Below are 17862 nucleotides of genomic sequence, written 5' to 3'. Positions count from 1 at the left end.
TCAACATCTTTATCAATGATCTGGATGATGGGATTAATAGCACCCTCAGCAAGTTCGCAGATGACACTAAGAATGGGGGGAGGTAGGTACGCTGGAGGGTAGGGATAGGGTCCAGAGTGACCTAGACAAATTGGAGGATTGGGCCAAAAGAAATCTGATGAGGTTCAACAAGGACAAGTGCAGAGTCCTGCACTTAGGAAGAAAGAATCCCATGCACTGCTGCAGGCTGGGGACCGACTGGCTAAGCAGCAGTTCTGCAGAAAAGTACCTGGGGATTACAGTGGATGAGAAGCTGGACATGAGTCAGCAGTGTGCCCTTGTTGCCAAGAAGGCCAACGGCATATTGGGCTGTATTAGTAGGAGCATTGCCAGCAGATCGAGGGAGGTGATTATTCCCTTCTATTTGGCACTGGTGAGGCCACACCTGGAGTATTGCATCCAGTTTTGGTTCCCCCACTACAGAAGGGATGTGGACAAATTGGAGAGAGTCCAGCGGAGGACAACGAAAATGATTAGGGGGCTGGGACACATGACTTATGAGGAGAGGCTGAGGGAACTGGGTTATTTAGTCTACAGAAGAGAAGAGTGAGGAGAGATTTGATAACAGCCTTCAACTACCTGAAGGGGGATTCCAAAGAGGATGGAGCTAGGTTGTTCCCAGTGGTGGTAGATGACAGAACAAGAAGCAATGGTCTCAAGTTGCAGTTGGGGAGGTCTATGTTGAATATTAGGAAACACTATTTCACTAGGAGGGTAGTGAAGCACTGGAATGGGTTACCTAGGGAGGTGGTGGAATCTCCATCCTTAGAGGTTTTTAAGGCCTGGCTTGACAAAGCTCTGGCTGGGATGATTTAGTTGGTGTTGGTCCTGCTTTGAGCAGGGGATTGGTCTCTTCCAACACTTATATTCTATAATTCTAACTAAGCAATGGATCACCGGTGGGAGACTGAATACCTGATGAGACTAATCAGCATGCTACAAAGGAGGTTATAAAAGAAAAGGTCTCTCACCAGCCATTTTGGAGAGGGGGGGGGAAAAAGACCAGAAATAGGCTGCAGGAATGAGAGGGACTCCATGTTCTGAAAGAGAAGCCATGTGCAAGAGGGAAGGAGGAGAGGAAGGATGGATGGATCCTGGACTCCTTAAAAAATTCTGACCTGACCCCAGAGAATGCTCAAATGCAGTGAGGAAACTGAAGCAGAGAAATGTGGACAGGATTTTTATTTTTCTATCTAGATAGCACAAGAAATTGAAGGATCTGAAGTAAAGAATAATTTTGTTAGAAACCTTTGCAAAGCCTGTGTGTTATGTGCTTCAACTATCACATATCCATGGAGAGGTAAATGGTAAACCAAAGTACCCACAAGGCTGGAGCTCTGCTTAAGCAACTGGTGTCTTGGAGGAGTCAGCACTGGTCCTTGGGGCTTATAGAAGCTGAACCATGAGGTCCCACTTCCATGAAGGTGTAACAAAGTCTCTTCCCATAAGTGTGCCAAAGAGGCTAAAGAAAGATACAGTGATGGAGTCTACTCAAACCCATGGAAGCTTAAATCACATGGATCGAGCATTTTGGGATTCAAATGCAGCAGCCTGGTGAATGTATAACATGGGAAACTTCACCAGGGCTGTGGCAACATAAAAAGTCTTTGCAGGATTGCGGCCTTAGTTTATTTTAAACTCTACATACTTCACACACAAAAGATATTGAGCTCTAGTTGTAGAAAAAAGTAGACTACTGATGGATTTGTCTTACTATTATTTTGTTCTGCCTTACCAATAGTTTACTATGATGTCACTTTAAATCTCCAACTTTTTTATAATCCTATGATGCATAGTTGTTTATCCTTTATACAATCCAAATGTTGCATATTATTTAATACCACCAGTGATGTTCATTATAATTTATACAAAAAGTAAGACAAGGTCCCTACCTTGATAAGCTTATAACCAAGTGTTGAAGAGTAAAGACATGATCAACAATGGTTTAGGAGAATTATTGAAACAAAACAAGAGGGGACACAGTTCTTGGAAGGGCATTTTGATTGTGTTTTATTTTATGGGCATGAATTATGGGTAGCAAATATCTGAGTTGTAAAGTTAACTTTTTTTTTCTTGTATATAAATAACTCTTTTGTGCTCAGGAGAAAGACTGGCAATAGGATTCAACAGTGATCAATGATTGAAAGCCAGCTAACTGAAGCAAGTTTTGAGGTGGGATTCATAGGAGAGGTTTTTGGGGAGACATGAAAGGAGGCACAGAATTACCTAGGGAAAGAAAAAAATGTGCCTAGAAACTACAGTGATGGGTGCTTTACAATAGTTGATAGATGCTTGAAGGAGAGTGGCATTAGTTAAATTAAGAATACACAAGGAGGATTAGATAAATATGAGATATTCTTTAAGGAATTCAGTTGACTTTCATGAAGAAAAAATACTATACCTGGTATGTACTTTTGTCCAAATCTTTTAATTCTGAGCCTTCTTCACCAGTCATGATAAAAAATGCTAAACTGTCATCGGATAATATTTCTATCTAAGGATGAAAAAAAACAAACAAAACCCAAGCAAAAACACGAGTCTTCAGCAATCATTATTATTATGTAGCTATGTAAAAATCTTGCATGTAACCAGAAAAAAAAATCTTTTTCAGATTTAGAAGTCTAGAATTGTTTTGATTTTCAGTAACTTATCAGAGATGGCCACAAGAAGAAGTTATTCACCTTGTGCAGTAATGATGGTTCTTTGAGATGCATGTCCCTATGGGTGCTCACTCTAAGTATATCTGCGTTCCTCCACTGCTGATTGGAGAACTTTTGTAGCAGTGTCCGTTCAGCCCATGCATGTGCTGCCCTCTACCCCATGCTCTGCCAAAGGCAAATCCTCCTCAGTTCCTTCCCTACTGCAGAGTTATTGCCAAGAACTCTGAAGCAGAGGGGAAGAGGGTGGGTCGTGGAGCACGCATAGGGGGACACATCTCAAAGAACCATTGTTACTGCACAAGGTAACTTCTTCTTCAAATAGCGTCCCTATGAGTGCTCCACTGTAGGTGACTCCCAAGCATTACCTCCCACTGAAGGATGGGGCTTCAGAGTCGAGTCTGTCATGGACGATAGAACTGTGGTGCCGAATCAGGCATCTGCAGCAGAGTCCCCCAATATGGCATAAGTGTGTGCAGATGCTCAGGTAGCTGCTTTGCAGATTTCTGATACAGGGATACCCTGGGCAAAGGTGACGGACAAGAGACCAATCTCGAAGAGTGTACTGTGGATGGGGGTGCTAAATTGTAAATCTAGTAAGAGTCTGATATAGTTCAAGACCCATTTGGAGAGTCTTTGAGCTGAAATCGTTGGGCCTTTCAAACTATCCGCAATGGAGAGGAAGAGTCTTGGAGATTTTCTAAAAACTCTTCTCCTGCCGAATACGCTAAGGCTCTCCTAATGTCAAGCATATGGAGCGTGACTTCCCTATTATCCTGATGAGGTTTGGGATAAAAGGTTGGAAGGTGAATCAGTTGGTTCACGTGCAATGCAGAGATCACCTTGGGAGTGAACTTCGGATGTGGTCTAAGAGTGACTTTGTGAGGGAAAAACACTGTGAAGGAGGGATGCACCAGAGTCGCTATCTCCCCTATCCTTCTTGCCACTGTGATGGCGATCAGGAATGTTGAGAGTCATTGATACCATTATACACACACAAGCGAACCAAAAATAATTCCATCAATAATAGTCAAAATTAACAGATAGACAAAGTAAGAAAAATGCTGCTTGAGAACTTACTAGTTTGAGTTAAGTGTATTTACTTTGTACATTAGGGGAGGAATAGCTCAGTGGTTTGAGCATTGGCCTGCTAAACCCAGAGTTGCGAGTTGAATCCTTGGGGGGTCATTTAGGAATCTGGGGCAAAAATAAGGGACAGTACTTGGTCCTGCTGTGAAGGCAGGGGACTGGATTCAATGACCTTTTAAGGTCCCTTCCAGTGCTATGAGATAGGTATATCTCCAAAAAAAAAAAATGTTTTGACATACGAAGTTGACAATTTGTGTTTTAACAGTTTTAAAGCTTTGACTTTTTGAATGTCAACACCTACTGTAATTAAATAATTATTGCTCACCCCCCAGTTTTCTGACCCCCATTAATTTCCTGCAATTGTGAAAATTTAAGTCAATAAAAATGGGGCAAATACGTATAAATAAATACTATTACCTATCAAATTTATAAAAAAAAAATAAAATTCTGCCAAGTATGTCCATTATGCACAACATTCTGCACCTCTCTTGTGCAGGATCAAACCTTATGAATCACAAAGAAGTCAGAAAACGCAAATGCAGCATTCAGGTTATACAGTTAAACTCATTAAAAGTCAATAATTCGACAGTTAACATTTCACCAGTAACATTAATTTGGCTAGATTAATTTGCAATGAATATCTGGAATCACAGAATCATAGAATATTAGGGTTGGAAGAGACCTCAGGAGGTCATCTAGTCCAATCCCCTGCTCAAAGCAGGACCAACACCAACTAAATCATCCCAGCCAGAGCTTTGTCAAGCCAGACCTTAAAAACCTCTAAGGATGGAGATTCCACCACCTCCCTAGGTAACCCATTCCAGTGCTTCACTACCCTCCTAGTGAAATAGTGTTTCCTAATATTCAACATAGACCTCCCCAACTGCAACTTGAGACCATTGCTTCTTGTTCTGTCATCTACCACCACTGGGAACAACCTAGCTCCATCCTCTTTGGAATCCCCCTTCAGGTAGTTGAAGGCTGTTATCAAATCTCTCCTCACTCTTCTCTTCTGTAGACTAAATAACCCAGTTCCCTCAGCCTCTCCTCATAAGTCATGTGTCCCAGTCCCCTAATCATTTTCGTTGTCCTCCGCTGGACTCTCTCCAATTTGTCCACATCCCTTCTGTAGTGGGGGAACCAAAACTGGATGCAATACTCCAGGTGTGGCCTCACCAGTGCCGAATAAAAGGGAATAATCACCTCCCTCGATCTGCTGGCAATGCTCCTACTAATACAGCCCAATATGCCGTTGGCCTTCTTGGCAACAAGGGCACACTGCTGACTCATGTCCAGCTTCTCATCCACTGTAATCCCCAGGTACTTTTCTGCAGAACTGCTGCTTAGCCAGTCGGTCCCCAGCCTGCAGCAGTGCATGGGATTCTTTCTTCCTAAGTGCAGGACTCTGCACTTGTCCTTGTTGAACCTCATCAGATTTCTTTTGGCCCAATCCTCCAATTTGTCTAGGTCACTCTGGACCCTATCCCTACCCTCCAGCGTACCTACCTCCCCCCCATTCTTAGTGTCATCTGCGAACTTGCTGAGGGTGCTATTAATCCCATCATCCAGATCATTAATAAAGTTGTTGAACAAAACCAGCCCTAGGACTGACCCCTGGGGCACTCAGCTTGATACCAGCCGCCAACTAGACATTGAGCCATTGATCACTACCCACTGAGCCCAACAATCTAGCCAGCTTTCTATCCTATTCTATTAATATATACATTAAATAACAAACAGCAATATATTAACCAACAAATTAGTAACAAAATGTGAGTAGATGCATGCCATATATCATAGTTAAAGATACTACTGGAAACTTAACTCATGCATTTTTTGCATTGAACTCAATATAATGTATATAGCTTACTTATTTTGTTTACTATTTGCAATATTTGTAAAATTTATTACCTCAGTCCTCACTTCAAGGTTTTTCTGGTATATTTTAGTATCAGAGAGGCTTTTGTCTGTTGACTTTTCTTTTTGTACAACCTAAAATAAGAGGTATAGTATTATACTTATTTTCTACAGAAACAACCAATACAACTATTGTTCTGAAAAGTATGCAGAAAGTCAAAAACTTAATTCACTTACAACTTTTACAGATCTTGTACTTAACTTTTGGAGGTGCTCTGAACAGTGTGGCACAGCAGAAAAGTTTTCTAAATTGACAGAACTTTCAGCCTTTCGCACACACAAAAAATGTAGCTTGTTGCATGTTTCACTTAATAAATTACAAATCTAAGAAAAATAAGTTACCTTGTATGTTTTCAGTTTCTCTCTTACTCTACCTCGTAATGCTTCAGTTACACTCCTTTGTTTTTCTACATCAGCCACATCCAGTGTAAAAATAGCATAGCACAAAATTTTTAACACCTTCTTGTGGTACTAAATACTATTTTTTTAAAATATATTCTTCTGCAGTGCATAGCCCATTTACTATTAATTATTTATAGTGAATAGAATGGTCTTCTTATGAAAGGTATTAGATAGCAATACAATAGTGTTCATCACGCAGTTTTATAGATGTAAACAGAATCACCAAGATATAACTAGAATCTTGTAACATGTACAATTTGTAGGATTTTTTTTTTTTTTTTAAATCCTGGGTGTCTGAAAAACACAGATGTCCAGGATCAAATTTTCAAACTGGCTTCTAAAGTTACATACAAAAAATTTCAGAAAGCAGAACCCTGACTACTAGTTACCATATTCATGCATACACATGCTGATTTGAGGCATAACTACAGGAACAAAAGCAAAATATGTGGCCTCTTGAGCCCAATTTGAAAATTTGATGTCTGTTACCTTTACCATTTTATACTGAATATACGAACAAACATTCATCCAAACCTTCCTTATCTGAAATAGCATCTTGTCCCCATGCATTCAAATAAGAATGTTCAAATAATTTAAACTCAGCAGCTGCTTCCTGACTTAGTTGCCTCCCATGCTCAGTGCATGGATTTGCACTGACTGCTGTAAACAAGGCCACTCCTTCTCTCTCTTGGCTTCATGAAAACCAGCCTGCTCAGCAGGACTTCAGTATATAATTCAATTCCAATCATCACATTCATAGAAACATGATCTAGGGGAGAAGATGACAACTGAAGTGCTGGGTAGTTGGTGGAAGGTAACAGATTAAGAGACAAACGGAGGGGGAAAAGATCCTATCTTTATTAAAGTGAATACTTCCCTAATGTGAAGTATTCTCTCAGAACTGGCCAAGTACTGATCTAAGATTAGTGTAAATCAGAAGTAACTCCATCTGTTTTCATGGTTAACTCATGCTTTACAGTGAACTAACCAACTTCAGAATCTGGCCCATAGGGCATACCTCTAGATTTAACATCTGGAGCCATATATGCACAGAATACCATTTTCAAATAGGCAATACTTTGATACATCAAAACTAACCTTTTTCAAACCTAACAAAGGCACTACTCCTCATAGAGGTGACAATTATTTACATCATTTTAAATTGTGAAATTCAGCTTTTTTGACACCTTGTCAAACAATATGTGGTTAATATTTTTATGGGACAAGCATATTTTTTCCTTGCCAACATCAAACAATTAGAGAAACTGGGATCAAACTTTCTAAATAAATTCAACTTTGGAAAGAAAAGTTTCATCTTAAATGTGTATGTGAACATCTTAAGAAGTTTCATCTTAAATGTGTACGTGTATGTGAACACAAAAGGGTTAATTTCTAATAAAATATAATTGTTTTAATAATTTGGCCTAGAATCTGAGACACACTCTGAGATTTATTTTATTAATCAAAATAAATACGTAATAAAAGTAAATAATTGAAACCATTTTTTAGCATTACACTAATTTTAAAAATGTAGCTCTGCCTTAATTTTGAATTAAAATTTAAGTCAGTGTTGGACGGAAGGTTGTATCGCTTATTATGAAAATATCTGCAATGTATTTCACATTTTGTTAAAAATCTCACTCATAAGAACGGCCATACCGGGTCAGACCAAAGGTCCATTTAGCCCAGTATCCTGTCTTCCAACAGTGGCCAATGCCAGGTGCCCCAGAGGGAATGAACAGAACAGATAATCAACAAGTGATCAATCATCAAACTCAGCATTTTGCAATCACCTTCATTCATTGTTAGTTTGACAACCCTGAAAATATAGAAAAGTATGTATTCACAAAGAGCTCAATTGTTACACCCTTACTTATGGTGAATAATAACTTCCAGGGGTTCTCAAACTTCACTGCACTGCAACACCCTTCTAAAAACAAAATTACTAACTGGGGAGTGGAGCCCTAGCCCTGCTGCTCCGGGTGGGAGGAGAGGGGACCCGGAGCCCAAGCCCCACTGCCTGAGGTGAGAGTGGAGCTTCAGCTTCAACTCCGAGTCCTAGTAAGACTAATGCTGGCCCTGGTGACACCATTAAAATTGGGTCACAACCAGTGTACCCTCTAATTTTTCCCACGCATGTGCAGAATGAATTTTGTTATCTGCACCAATATGGAGGTGATACACATCACCTCCATATTGGTGCACATAACAAAATTCATGTGGCGGGGGTGGAGCTGAGGGGTTCAGAATGTGGGAGGGTGAGGGCTCCAGCTGGGGGTGCAGGCTCTGGGGAGGGGCTGGGGATGAGGGGCTCAGGGCTGGGCCAGAGGGTTGGGGTGCCAAGGGGGGGTGAGGGCTCTGGCTGGGGGTGCGGGTTCTGGGATGGGGCTGGGGATGAGGGATTTGGGGTGCAGGTTGCCCCAGGGCTACAGCATGGAGACAGAGCTCCGCCCCCCCCGCTCTCTCTCCCCTCAGCAGCACCTGGGTGGGGTGGGGGGGAGGGGAGAGGCCCCTCTCCCCACCGCGGCAGCTCTGGGGTTGGGGCTGCAGGATAGGTGCCTCTCCCCCAGCAGCGGCAGGTCTGGGCCAGGGCTGGGTTGGGGCTGCGGGAGAGACGCTGCTCCCCACGCTGCAGCAGGTCCGGGGATGGGCTGGGGCCGGCGCCTCTCCCCCGGCCACAGCAGGTCCAGGGCTAGGGAAGAGGCATCTCTCCCTGCTGCAGCCCTGAGCTGCGCGGTACTTAATAGACTTCTGCGCGGCTATGTGGCCATGCACCTTAGAGGGAACTTGGGTCACAAACCACTTTGGGGTCCCAACCCACAGTTTGACAACCGCTGCCTTACACCATGAGAAGTTCCATTGAATATAGTGTTATTCAATGTGAGTGTGGGTATCAATCTGGACCAATAAACATAGCTAGTATTCCAGCTCAGGCAATAAGTGCATCTTCATCAAACAATATCAATCAAGAGCAAAGACAAGTATCTTTATTGAGCTACCTTCCTGGAAATTCTGATCTACAAATTCTTCTGTTTGATGCCTAATAACATGTTCACTGTCTTCAGTCAACTATGAAAAACAAATGACCAGAGGAAAGATTTAAAGTAAAAGTTTTAAAATTAAACTGCAGAGCCTACATTTAATATTTTCTACCCTTGCATATTGCACTGCTTGTGTAACATTTTATAGTCCTTGCTATCGGTAAGTGTCTAATACAGTGTATGACACTCTGTACCTCAAACTAGTTCTCTGGAACCCCCATATTCACCACTGTGATATGATTATATGTTTTGTACAGTGCATGCCTTGTGGAGGTATTCTTTAAGAAGTCTTGATTCTTTGACCATTAATATCCTGTTGAATTGTATGTACTATCATTGTATGTGAAGTTATGAAGTAATGCTATATATTTGTTACTGTAATATATGATAAAAGGAAAATGCTCATAGCTAGCCTTTCAGTGGCCACAAAGGAGTAACTAACACTGACAAGACAGATTTGCATCTAGATTGGCCAGACAGGTGTTGATGTCTCATCAAGAATGCATTCTCCCAGAGACTCCTCAGAGAGGGCATGTATACAATGGGGGCTACCTGACCCCCACCTCACAGCAAAGATCTTTCTAGCACGTGGAAATAAACTATAAATGAGGGTTCACGCAGGGCTGTCCCTAGCTATTCTGGGGCCCTACGCAGCCCCCCTGGGGGGGCAGGTGTGAGGACCCAGGCCTCCAGGGGTAGGCTGACCCAAGGCCTTCACAGGAGGAGAGGGCTGGCCCTAGGTCTCTGCGGGCTGGCTTGGGGAGCAGGGCGGAATCACTCCCCAGCACTCACTGGTGGTGCAGCTGGCGCTGGGTCGCTGCACTTCCCACCACCGGGACAGGGCTGAGGCAGAGAAGGGGCGGGAAGAGGTGGGGCTGGGGCTTTGGGGAGGGGTGGAGTCGGGGCAGGGCTGGGCGGAGCAGGGACTGGAGCAACACACAGCTGCGCAGGGCGCCAGAAAATTTGGTGCCCCAAATTTTCTGGTGCCCTACACAGCTGCGTACTTTGCATCTGGGTATGGATGGCCCAGATGACATCATCACTGGGCCTTTCTCCTTCCCAATCTCAACACAGAGAAGATCGTTTGGAAGACAATGAACTGTGGAGACTTGCCCCAGGATGAGAAGGGACGTCAGCCTGTGTATTAAGAACGTAAAATGCATGGAACATCCAGTGTTAGTCTGTTAAAGTTAGAATTTAGACTGATTCTATTTTTATTTCTTATGTAACCAACTATGTACTCTGTGCCTAACACTTCTAATCACTTAAAATCTATCTTTCTGTAGTTACTAAACTTATTTTAATGTTTTGTCCTTACCAGTGAGTTTGTCTAAAGTGCTTGGGGAATCTGCTCAGATTACAAAGGCTGGTCATGTTCACTTTCCTTTGTCAAAGTGGTAAACTAATTAATGAGCTTGCACTGTTCAAGAGGTCTTGAGCAGTGTAAGACGGTATATTTTCTGGGGTGCAAGGCTGAGGGCTAAGGTGATTGGCTGGAGTCTCCCTGTGTCTAATTCATGAGTGCCTTAGAAAGCATTCATGCACTTCAGCTGGGTGTGTGCCTCCACATGTTGATGTAGTGATCACAGCACCTGGACGGGTTGGCTGCTTGTCACTAGCATAGCATTGTGAGAGACAACTCAGGGAGGAGAGTTTAAGGTGACTCAGAAGTCCCACAGTTCCAGGTTGTGGTCCGGGAGTATGTCACACAGTGGTTTTTAACCTGTGGTCCATGGACCCCTGGGAGTCAGCAGAGTATGTCTAAGAGGTCTGCAAAAGGTTGTTGTTACCATAGAACAGTGGTTTTCAACCTGTGGATCCCTGGCTGTCTGCAGACTATGTCTAAGATTTCCAAAAGGGTCCACCCCTCCATTTGAATTTTTTTAGGGGTCCTCAAATGAAAAAAGGTTGAAAACCACTGGTCTAATAGATTAAATATTTACTTTCACAAATATAATGTGTCTGTCCTGAAAGGATACAGTAAATTAAAAAGATATTGAGCCAAATTCTGCTCTTACTTACACTGCTAAAAATCTATTATACTACTACTAACAGAGTAAAATTTAGCACAAGAAATACTGGAGCTAAATCTGATTAGTTTTGTAATTAGTTTTTATCAAACTATATTTAAACACACTTTACTGTTAGTAGATTTCTTTTGATTTTTATGAAGTACTTAAACAATTAAAATATTTTTTAAATCAGTTGTTAGAGCAATATTAGAGCCTCCACAAATGTTGCTAGCCTGCATCTCTTCCTTTTGTACATTCATCAGGTAGTGCATGCCATTGTAACCATGAAGTTGAGCATTGCAATGAACATTATATAGAGCAACTTCACCTAAAAAACTGACACACTGTCTAAAGCTGTTGCAGTCATTTGGGGTATGCAAGAGAATGTACTGTCTCCACTGGATGCTTATTGGTATGCGCATTGAATTCAAGGTTTTGGTTCTAACATTTAATGCTCTTAACAGGATGGGTACCAGATATCTTTACAACATTCTAACAAACATTATTCCGTTTCCCTCCTCTAAAGTTTGATGATGTAAGTCTACTTGTCTGGAGGGCCTGGAGTGGGCTAACGCAAAATGCAGCAGTCCTCTGGCTTGGTTAGAATCAGTGTCTTCTCAGAGGTTAAGAGGAAAGGACCTCTCAATGTTTTTTTCCCCTATATATAAAATGGTGAAAGAATTTACTAAACTTTATAAAGTGCGTTAACGCAATAAGAAATGCTACCGAAGCACCAAATATTATTATTAGTGCAGTGGGACCTAATTAGCATACTGCATTTGTGCTCTGTGTACTTAACTACCTTTCTATCTGCTTCCCAATGTAATTTATAGGTGAGGGATTTAATCTATAAAGCCGTATATATTTTGCACCTGGCTACTTTGGGACTACTCTCCCCATGCAACAGCAAGTTGGTTAATTTTAACTGGGTGAGTTTTGTTGACAGTCCATAGCTGGGCACTCTTGAGGACTAGAGGCAGAATAATTCTTGGTGCAGAGTTCCTGACTACAGAATATGCTCCCTCTGGTGGTTTGTCAAAGCCCCACTTAAACTGTTAGAGAACGGTGCAAAGTCCATCTTCTGAGTTAAGTCTTTCCAAATAGTTCTGTACTAAAGCATCATCTTTGCTGCTGCTACTTTAAATTTGCATTTATAAACTGATGCTTGTGCTAATCTGTAATGGTTCCAGATTTCATAGTAATAGACATACTATAAATCAGTGAAATCATGAATACATTCATGTGTCAAAATTTAAACTTCTAAGTTTATAGAAATAACATTGAAATACAGGAAAGGAAAAAGGTTAATAACCAATAAGACGCTGTAAAAGAATACCATATTCAAATCAACCTTATTTTCCCCAATGTTAAAAGCAGGCAGGAATGTTAGACAGTATCACACTGTACCATAAATAAGAGATAACACAGCTGTTCCTCTGAAGGCTGCTTTCAACTTGTTCTTGTTCAAAATGTTCTCCAGTTACCTGTTAAACTTCATTGGTTTAATAGATGTCTCCACAATTAATATTTTAACCTGCTCTAATCTAACAATATATCTAGCAACCCATTAGTTAGCTATATACAAAGAACTCTTTAAAACCATCCACAAGATGAAACACCTCCTTTGTGGAAAATCCAAGTACAGGCTGAAAACTGTGCTACCTTCTTTCAGACCATTGGATGCAAATTGTACTTCTTTTTACAGAAAATGACTTTGTTCTGTTTTCAGTTACACTGGTATAAATCCACAATAGCTCATCTGAAGAAAGTTGAATTATTACAGATTTACACCATCATAACTGAGCAAAATCTGGCTTAGGAAGCGCATTTCACACTTTTAAACTACCATTTATACCCGAGGCTATCCTCTGCACCTATAGACCTGGGTCTGTAAAGAACAAATAGTACAAAAGATTTCAGGAAAACATTAGTTTTAATTGAGAGTAATTAAAGACACTAACAATGTCTAAGAAAATATTCTAGATTAAAAAATGGAAAATGAAATTGACTGCTTATAGTAGAGTCTTAAATCTATATTTAGAAAAAAATGTGGGTTGATCTGAATCACCATGTCCTTTTGAAAGACAATATAGCTAATTAGGGAGAAAAGCCTCAGAAGATTGATTAATCTAAATGGAGTGGTAAATAATGAGGATAGGGTAGCCATACAGAGCAATCTGGATTGCTTGGTAATGTGGGCCCATTCAAACAAAACTTATTTTAATATCACCAAATGTGAAGTTAGGCATCTAGGGACAAGGAATGAAGGCAATGTCTACAGAATGGGGGACTGTATCCTGGTAAGCAGTGACTCTAAAGAATTTAGGCTCAGAGTAGACAAGCAACACCAGAGCTCCCAGTGCGATGCTGTGCCAAAAAGAGCTAAACAGGAGAGTAGAGAGAAAGGAGGTGACTTTATCTCTGCATACAGCATTGGCGAGACTGCTGTTAGAATACCATATCCCGTTCTGGAGGACACATTTTTAAAAGAATGTGGAAAAATTGGAGAGGGTTCAGGAAAAGAGCCACAAATGATGCAAGGTCTGGAGAGAATACCATACAGCGAGACTTAAAGAGCTCAATCTATTTAGTTTATCAAAAGATTCAAAGAGGACTTGATAATGGTGAGAAAATAGTGGGTACTAAAGGGCTCCTTAATCTAGCAGAGAAAGGCGTAACAAGAACTAATGGCTGGAAGCTGAAGCCAGACAAAATCAACTGAGAAATTGGGACACAAATTTTTAACAACAAGGATGATCAACCACTGGAACAAACTGCCTCAGGATGTGGTAAAATGTCCATCTCAATGTCTTCAAGTCAAGGCTGGATGCTTTTCTGGAAGATATGCTTTAGCAAAACAACTTATTGTGCCCAATCCAGGGGTAACTGGGTGAAATTTAATAGTCTGAGATATACTGGAGGTCAGACTAAAAGATCTAATGGTCCCTTCTGGCCTTAAACACTAAGAATCTATGAAACAGAAAAGCAGTTAATCACAAACAATTTAACTGTTTAGTATCTATTCCTCCTAGCCAAAGGGATAGCAGAGTTAAAGAGGCACTGTCCAAAAATGTAGGCCAAAATTAATATTTTGTTTATAAAGTTATATTTCTAAATAATTTCAAACAACTTGTGTTTTGTTTTGATTTAAACATTCCCCCTACAAACTTTGCAAACCAGGCACAACAGCATCACACAAATCCATGAGAACTGGAAAATTAAGCTGACCAGTCTAGAAGCAGCATAACTGGTGAAAAGAAATTTAGATTTTCACCATTTTCACTTTTAACAACCTAAGGTTATATTAACACATGCGGGGATTTCTTTTAAAATATGACATAACCTAACTCTCTCTTGAAAGGACAACTCTGCTATCAGTATGAAGTCTGGACTTTGGAATATCTGTGCATACAAGCTTTGTTGGGAAGTAATAAACATTGTCATGTAGATAAATTAAGTGAACTGCTTGTGAGAAAATTACATTCACAGACAATTTTAAAGTGGGCATTTTAGTTCTAAAGAATGTATTTGGGCTAAATAAAACAAGATATTGTTAACATAAGATACTCTTTATCGAAAGGGTAATGTATTACTGAAAAATATCTGTACTACTTTTCAACAGTTAGTGGTCACAACTAAGTATATATGTACCATTCCATACAGAGCCCAAGGCATCAAAATACTTGGATTCCACAAGATAAAGTATTTTCTAATATCTGTTCTAATAAAGAGCTAGTACAGTATAGATCTTTAGAACGTAGCGTTAACAAATTCACCTTTTTTCTAGCACTTTCTCTTCTTTGAGAGATCTTCTTCAGAATTGCTTTCTGAGCATCCTTTTTCTGGAGAATTAGAAAACAAAATCTTAAAGCTTACATTATTATTATCTATAGGATACATGTCTTAAGTAAAAAGAACGAGGAGTACTTGTGGCACCTTAGAGACTAACAAATTTATTTGAGTATAAGCTTGCGTGGACTAAAACTTTGACAGTAGAGGGGCTTTTCTGTAGTAGTGACTGGTTTTTGTTTTGACTGCCAATATTGGTTTCTCTAATTTGACGTGGCAGAATCTGGATGCTGCATTTGGTATGCAGCTCCTCCACCTGGTCTGTCAATCTCACATTTTTTCCCTTGGTACCTAATCTATGTCTCAGCTGGTCTGGGTCTGCCATATAAGGACAATGGAAAGTTAGAATTTCCATAATTTAAGATCCTCTCAAGGTCTGGTCCAAAGAGAGGCCTAGTATCAGTGCTTTATACTGAAATGTAGGCAATCCAAATTCTCCTCTTCCTCACAGTCAAGGTGCTAGGAGATCTGCAAAAAACTGATCATCCTTGGGAAATAAAAAAATCTTACATGACTCTACAGCAATCTCTCTAACCAGTTGAACGGTACAATGCCCATGGTCCCTAAAGTTCTATCTAGTAGAAGTATTTAGGATTAAATTTTAATTATTTTTTTTTCCTGAAATCCCCTTGGATTTTTTCTCTCTATATCCTCTGTAACTGAAGGAGATAGCATATCATTTAAAAAAAAATTACTGCAGCCAAGTTCTTTATTGCATGTATTGCTGTGAAGTGACAAGGGCCATAATATACCCTGCAGACTCAGCATTACCGTTCCTAATGATCAGTTTTACAAACCTGGAAAGAATCCAAGCTCTAATCTGGGTGCTACCATTCTGCAGCCTTAAAATAGTTATACACAGCACAAGGATACCACAAAGACAGCCTTTTTATGTTATCTTAAGGGTTGGATACTCAAGTGGTAACAGTCAGTGGTCTTCTGCTGCCACCACTTCTTGTACCATACACTTCTGGCAAAGACAGCACAGCAGTGAAAATAAGAAGAGAAGGAAACTGAGCAAATCACAGCAGAGCAGAGAATAGCTAAGTATCAAATAGGAACTGCTGACATTTATCATTTTTGTTTATATCCTACAATTTTTTAAGACAGACACTTGAAACCATCTGTAGTGCGCATAGCCCATCTATGAAACCACACATTATCAGGTATTATCCTCCATTTGTTACATCCACTTGTTGCATTTTGTTTTAAGTTCTATTGTAAGTTCTTTGTGATGGGCTATGTCTCTCTGTTTGTGCTGCACCTACATAATGGGGTATGACCCTGATAATAAGAAGGAGAAGAAAGAGGAAGAATATGAGGAAGAAAGCGGGGATTAAATTGCTGAGGAAAGGAAGCCAATGGGAGGGATAGCTCAATGGTTTGAGCATTGGCCTGCTAAACCGAGGGCTGTGAGTTCAATTCTTGAGGAGGCCATTTAGGGATCTGGGTCAAAAATTAGGGATTGGTCCTGCTTTGAGCAGGGGTTGGACTAGATGACCTCCTGAGGTCCCTTCCAACCCTGACATTCTATGATTCTATGAACACGTAACAGAAGCAACTATGAGAGGGAAGAGAAAGCAGGGCAAGGAAGAAAAGCAATCAATGTAAGGAAAGTAAGATAACCAGGGAGAGACAACCATCAAGGAGGCAAGAAGTGAGAGGCAACTGTTTGGGAGAAGACAGAAGCAACAAACAGTGTGCAATAAATATCAAACAGAATGGGAGAAAAAGGACAAAAAGAAAAAAAATTAACTAGATTAGTAGCCAGTTACTGGCATGGCTAGCTCAAACATGATTTGTGTTCACACATCACATGGTTAAAAGTCTATTAATAACAATAGCAGCATTTCACCTTTGCCAGAGACTCATCCAACACCCAGTTCAACACTGCATGTTTGCATACAGTATGGATATGACTCCCTAACTGTATTTGTTTGGTCAGTCCTCCTTTCCCCCATCTCCTTATTGCAAAGGGCATCCCATAGCACATTGGACCATATGATGCTGATGTTTCCTTTTTGCACATCCTGTGGACACCATATCCCCTGATGAAACACTATGGAATAAACTGCCCAGATTTTCTCAGAATGTTCTGTACAAACATGGTTAGGTACCACATAGGAGCAGATTCGCAAACATGGCTGTGAAAGGAGAAAATCTGTAGTGTAAACACAGACTGAATTGCTTGTTACTGGTTAAACTGATCAAGCCTCTACCTAAATTATTTTTGATAGCCTCAGGACATTATTGGTTCTTTACATTGAAGACTTCATTAGCAGCTAAAAATCTCAACTCTAAACTACAGAGCTTTACTATTTAATGACTTCCCACTCCTGTTATTACTGGTTCTCAACATATTGTCTTGTACATATTCCTCTCTTCCCCCACAAAAAATAATACGACTCTGTGCAAAACAGAAAATCCACAGATCCTCTGGGTCTTCTACTCACAAATTTCTATTATCGATTATTATGATTAACATCAGTAGTTAGCTTAAACCAGTATGAATTAAGAATGCTGAATCCAGTCATATGTATTTTGTCTGGAAAGGAATATAAAACATTTACTTTTCAACTAACACAACTTCCCTTAGTTGTTTTATCTGATGACATTTCTTCTTCTTTTTGATCAGGATCCATTTATTCTGAAGTGTTTGAACAACCAAGATAGTAAGTAACCTGAAAAACACAAACTGTCATATCATTGTTTGATATTAATCCTATCAACTATCAGACCATTACAAGTTACATTGCCCAAAATAAAAATATTTAACTTCTCTTCAATCCAGTGGGTCCACGAAAGCAATATTTATACAGCTTTTTAAAATATGTTTAATGATATAACATGAACGAA

At 40.3% G+C, this 17862-nt stretch overlaps 1 protein-coding gene across 1 annotated transcript in view; it reads right to left on the bottom strand.

Annotated features, from left to right (window-relative positions):
• Positions 1–17648, bottom strand: part of CC2D2B (coiled-coil and C2 domain containing 2B) — a 102001-nt gene extending 84353 nt beyond the window's left edge. Inside the window, exons 1-6 of the mRNA XM_074960003.1 lie at positions 17608–17648; positions 14934–15003; positions 9106–9173; positions 6045–6126; positions 5697–5777; positions 2441–2533 (exon numbers count right to left, since the gene is read on the bottom strand). Of these exons, the coding sequence (XP_074816104.1) occupies positions 2441–2533; positions 5697–5777; positions 6045–6126; positions 9106–9173; positions 14934–15003; positions 17608–17648 (435 nt within the window). The remainder of the gene's footprint in view (positions 1–2440; positions 2534–5696; positions 5778–6044; positions 6127–9105; positions 9174–14933; positions 15004–17607) is intronic.
• Positions 17649–17862: the final 214 nt, after the last annotated feature.

Source organism: Natator depressus, chromosome 7 (assembly GCF_965152275.1).
Source record: "Natator depressus isolate rNatDep1 chromosome 7, rNatDep2.hap1, whole genome shotgun sequence".
In the NCBI taxonomy this organism is placed as follows: Eukaryota; Metazoa; Chordata; order Testudines; family Cheloniidae; genus Natator; species Natator depressus.
The sequence above is the reverse complement of the archived record's forward strand: the minus strand, read 5'-3'. Positions and strand labels throughout refer to the sequence as shown.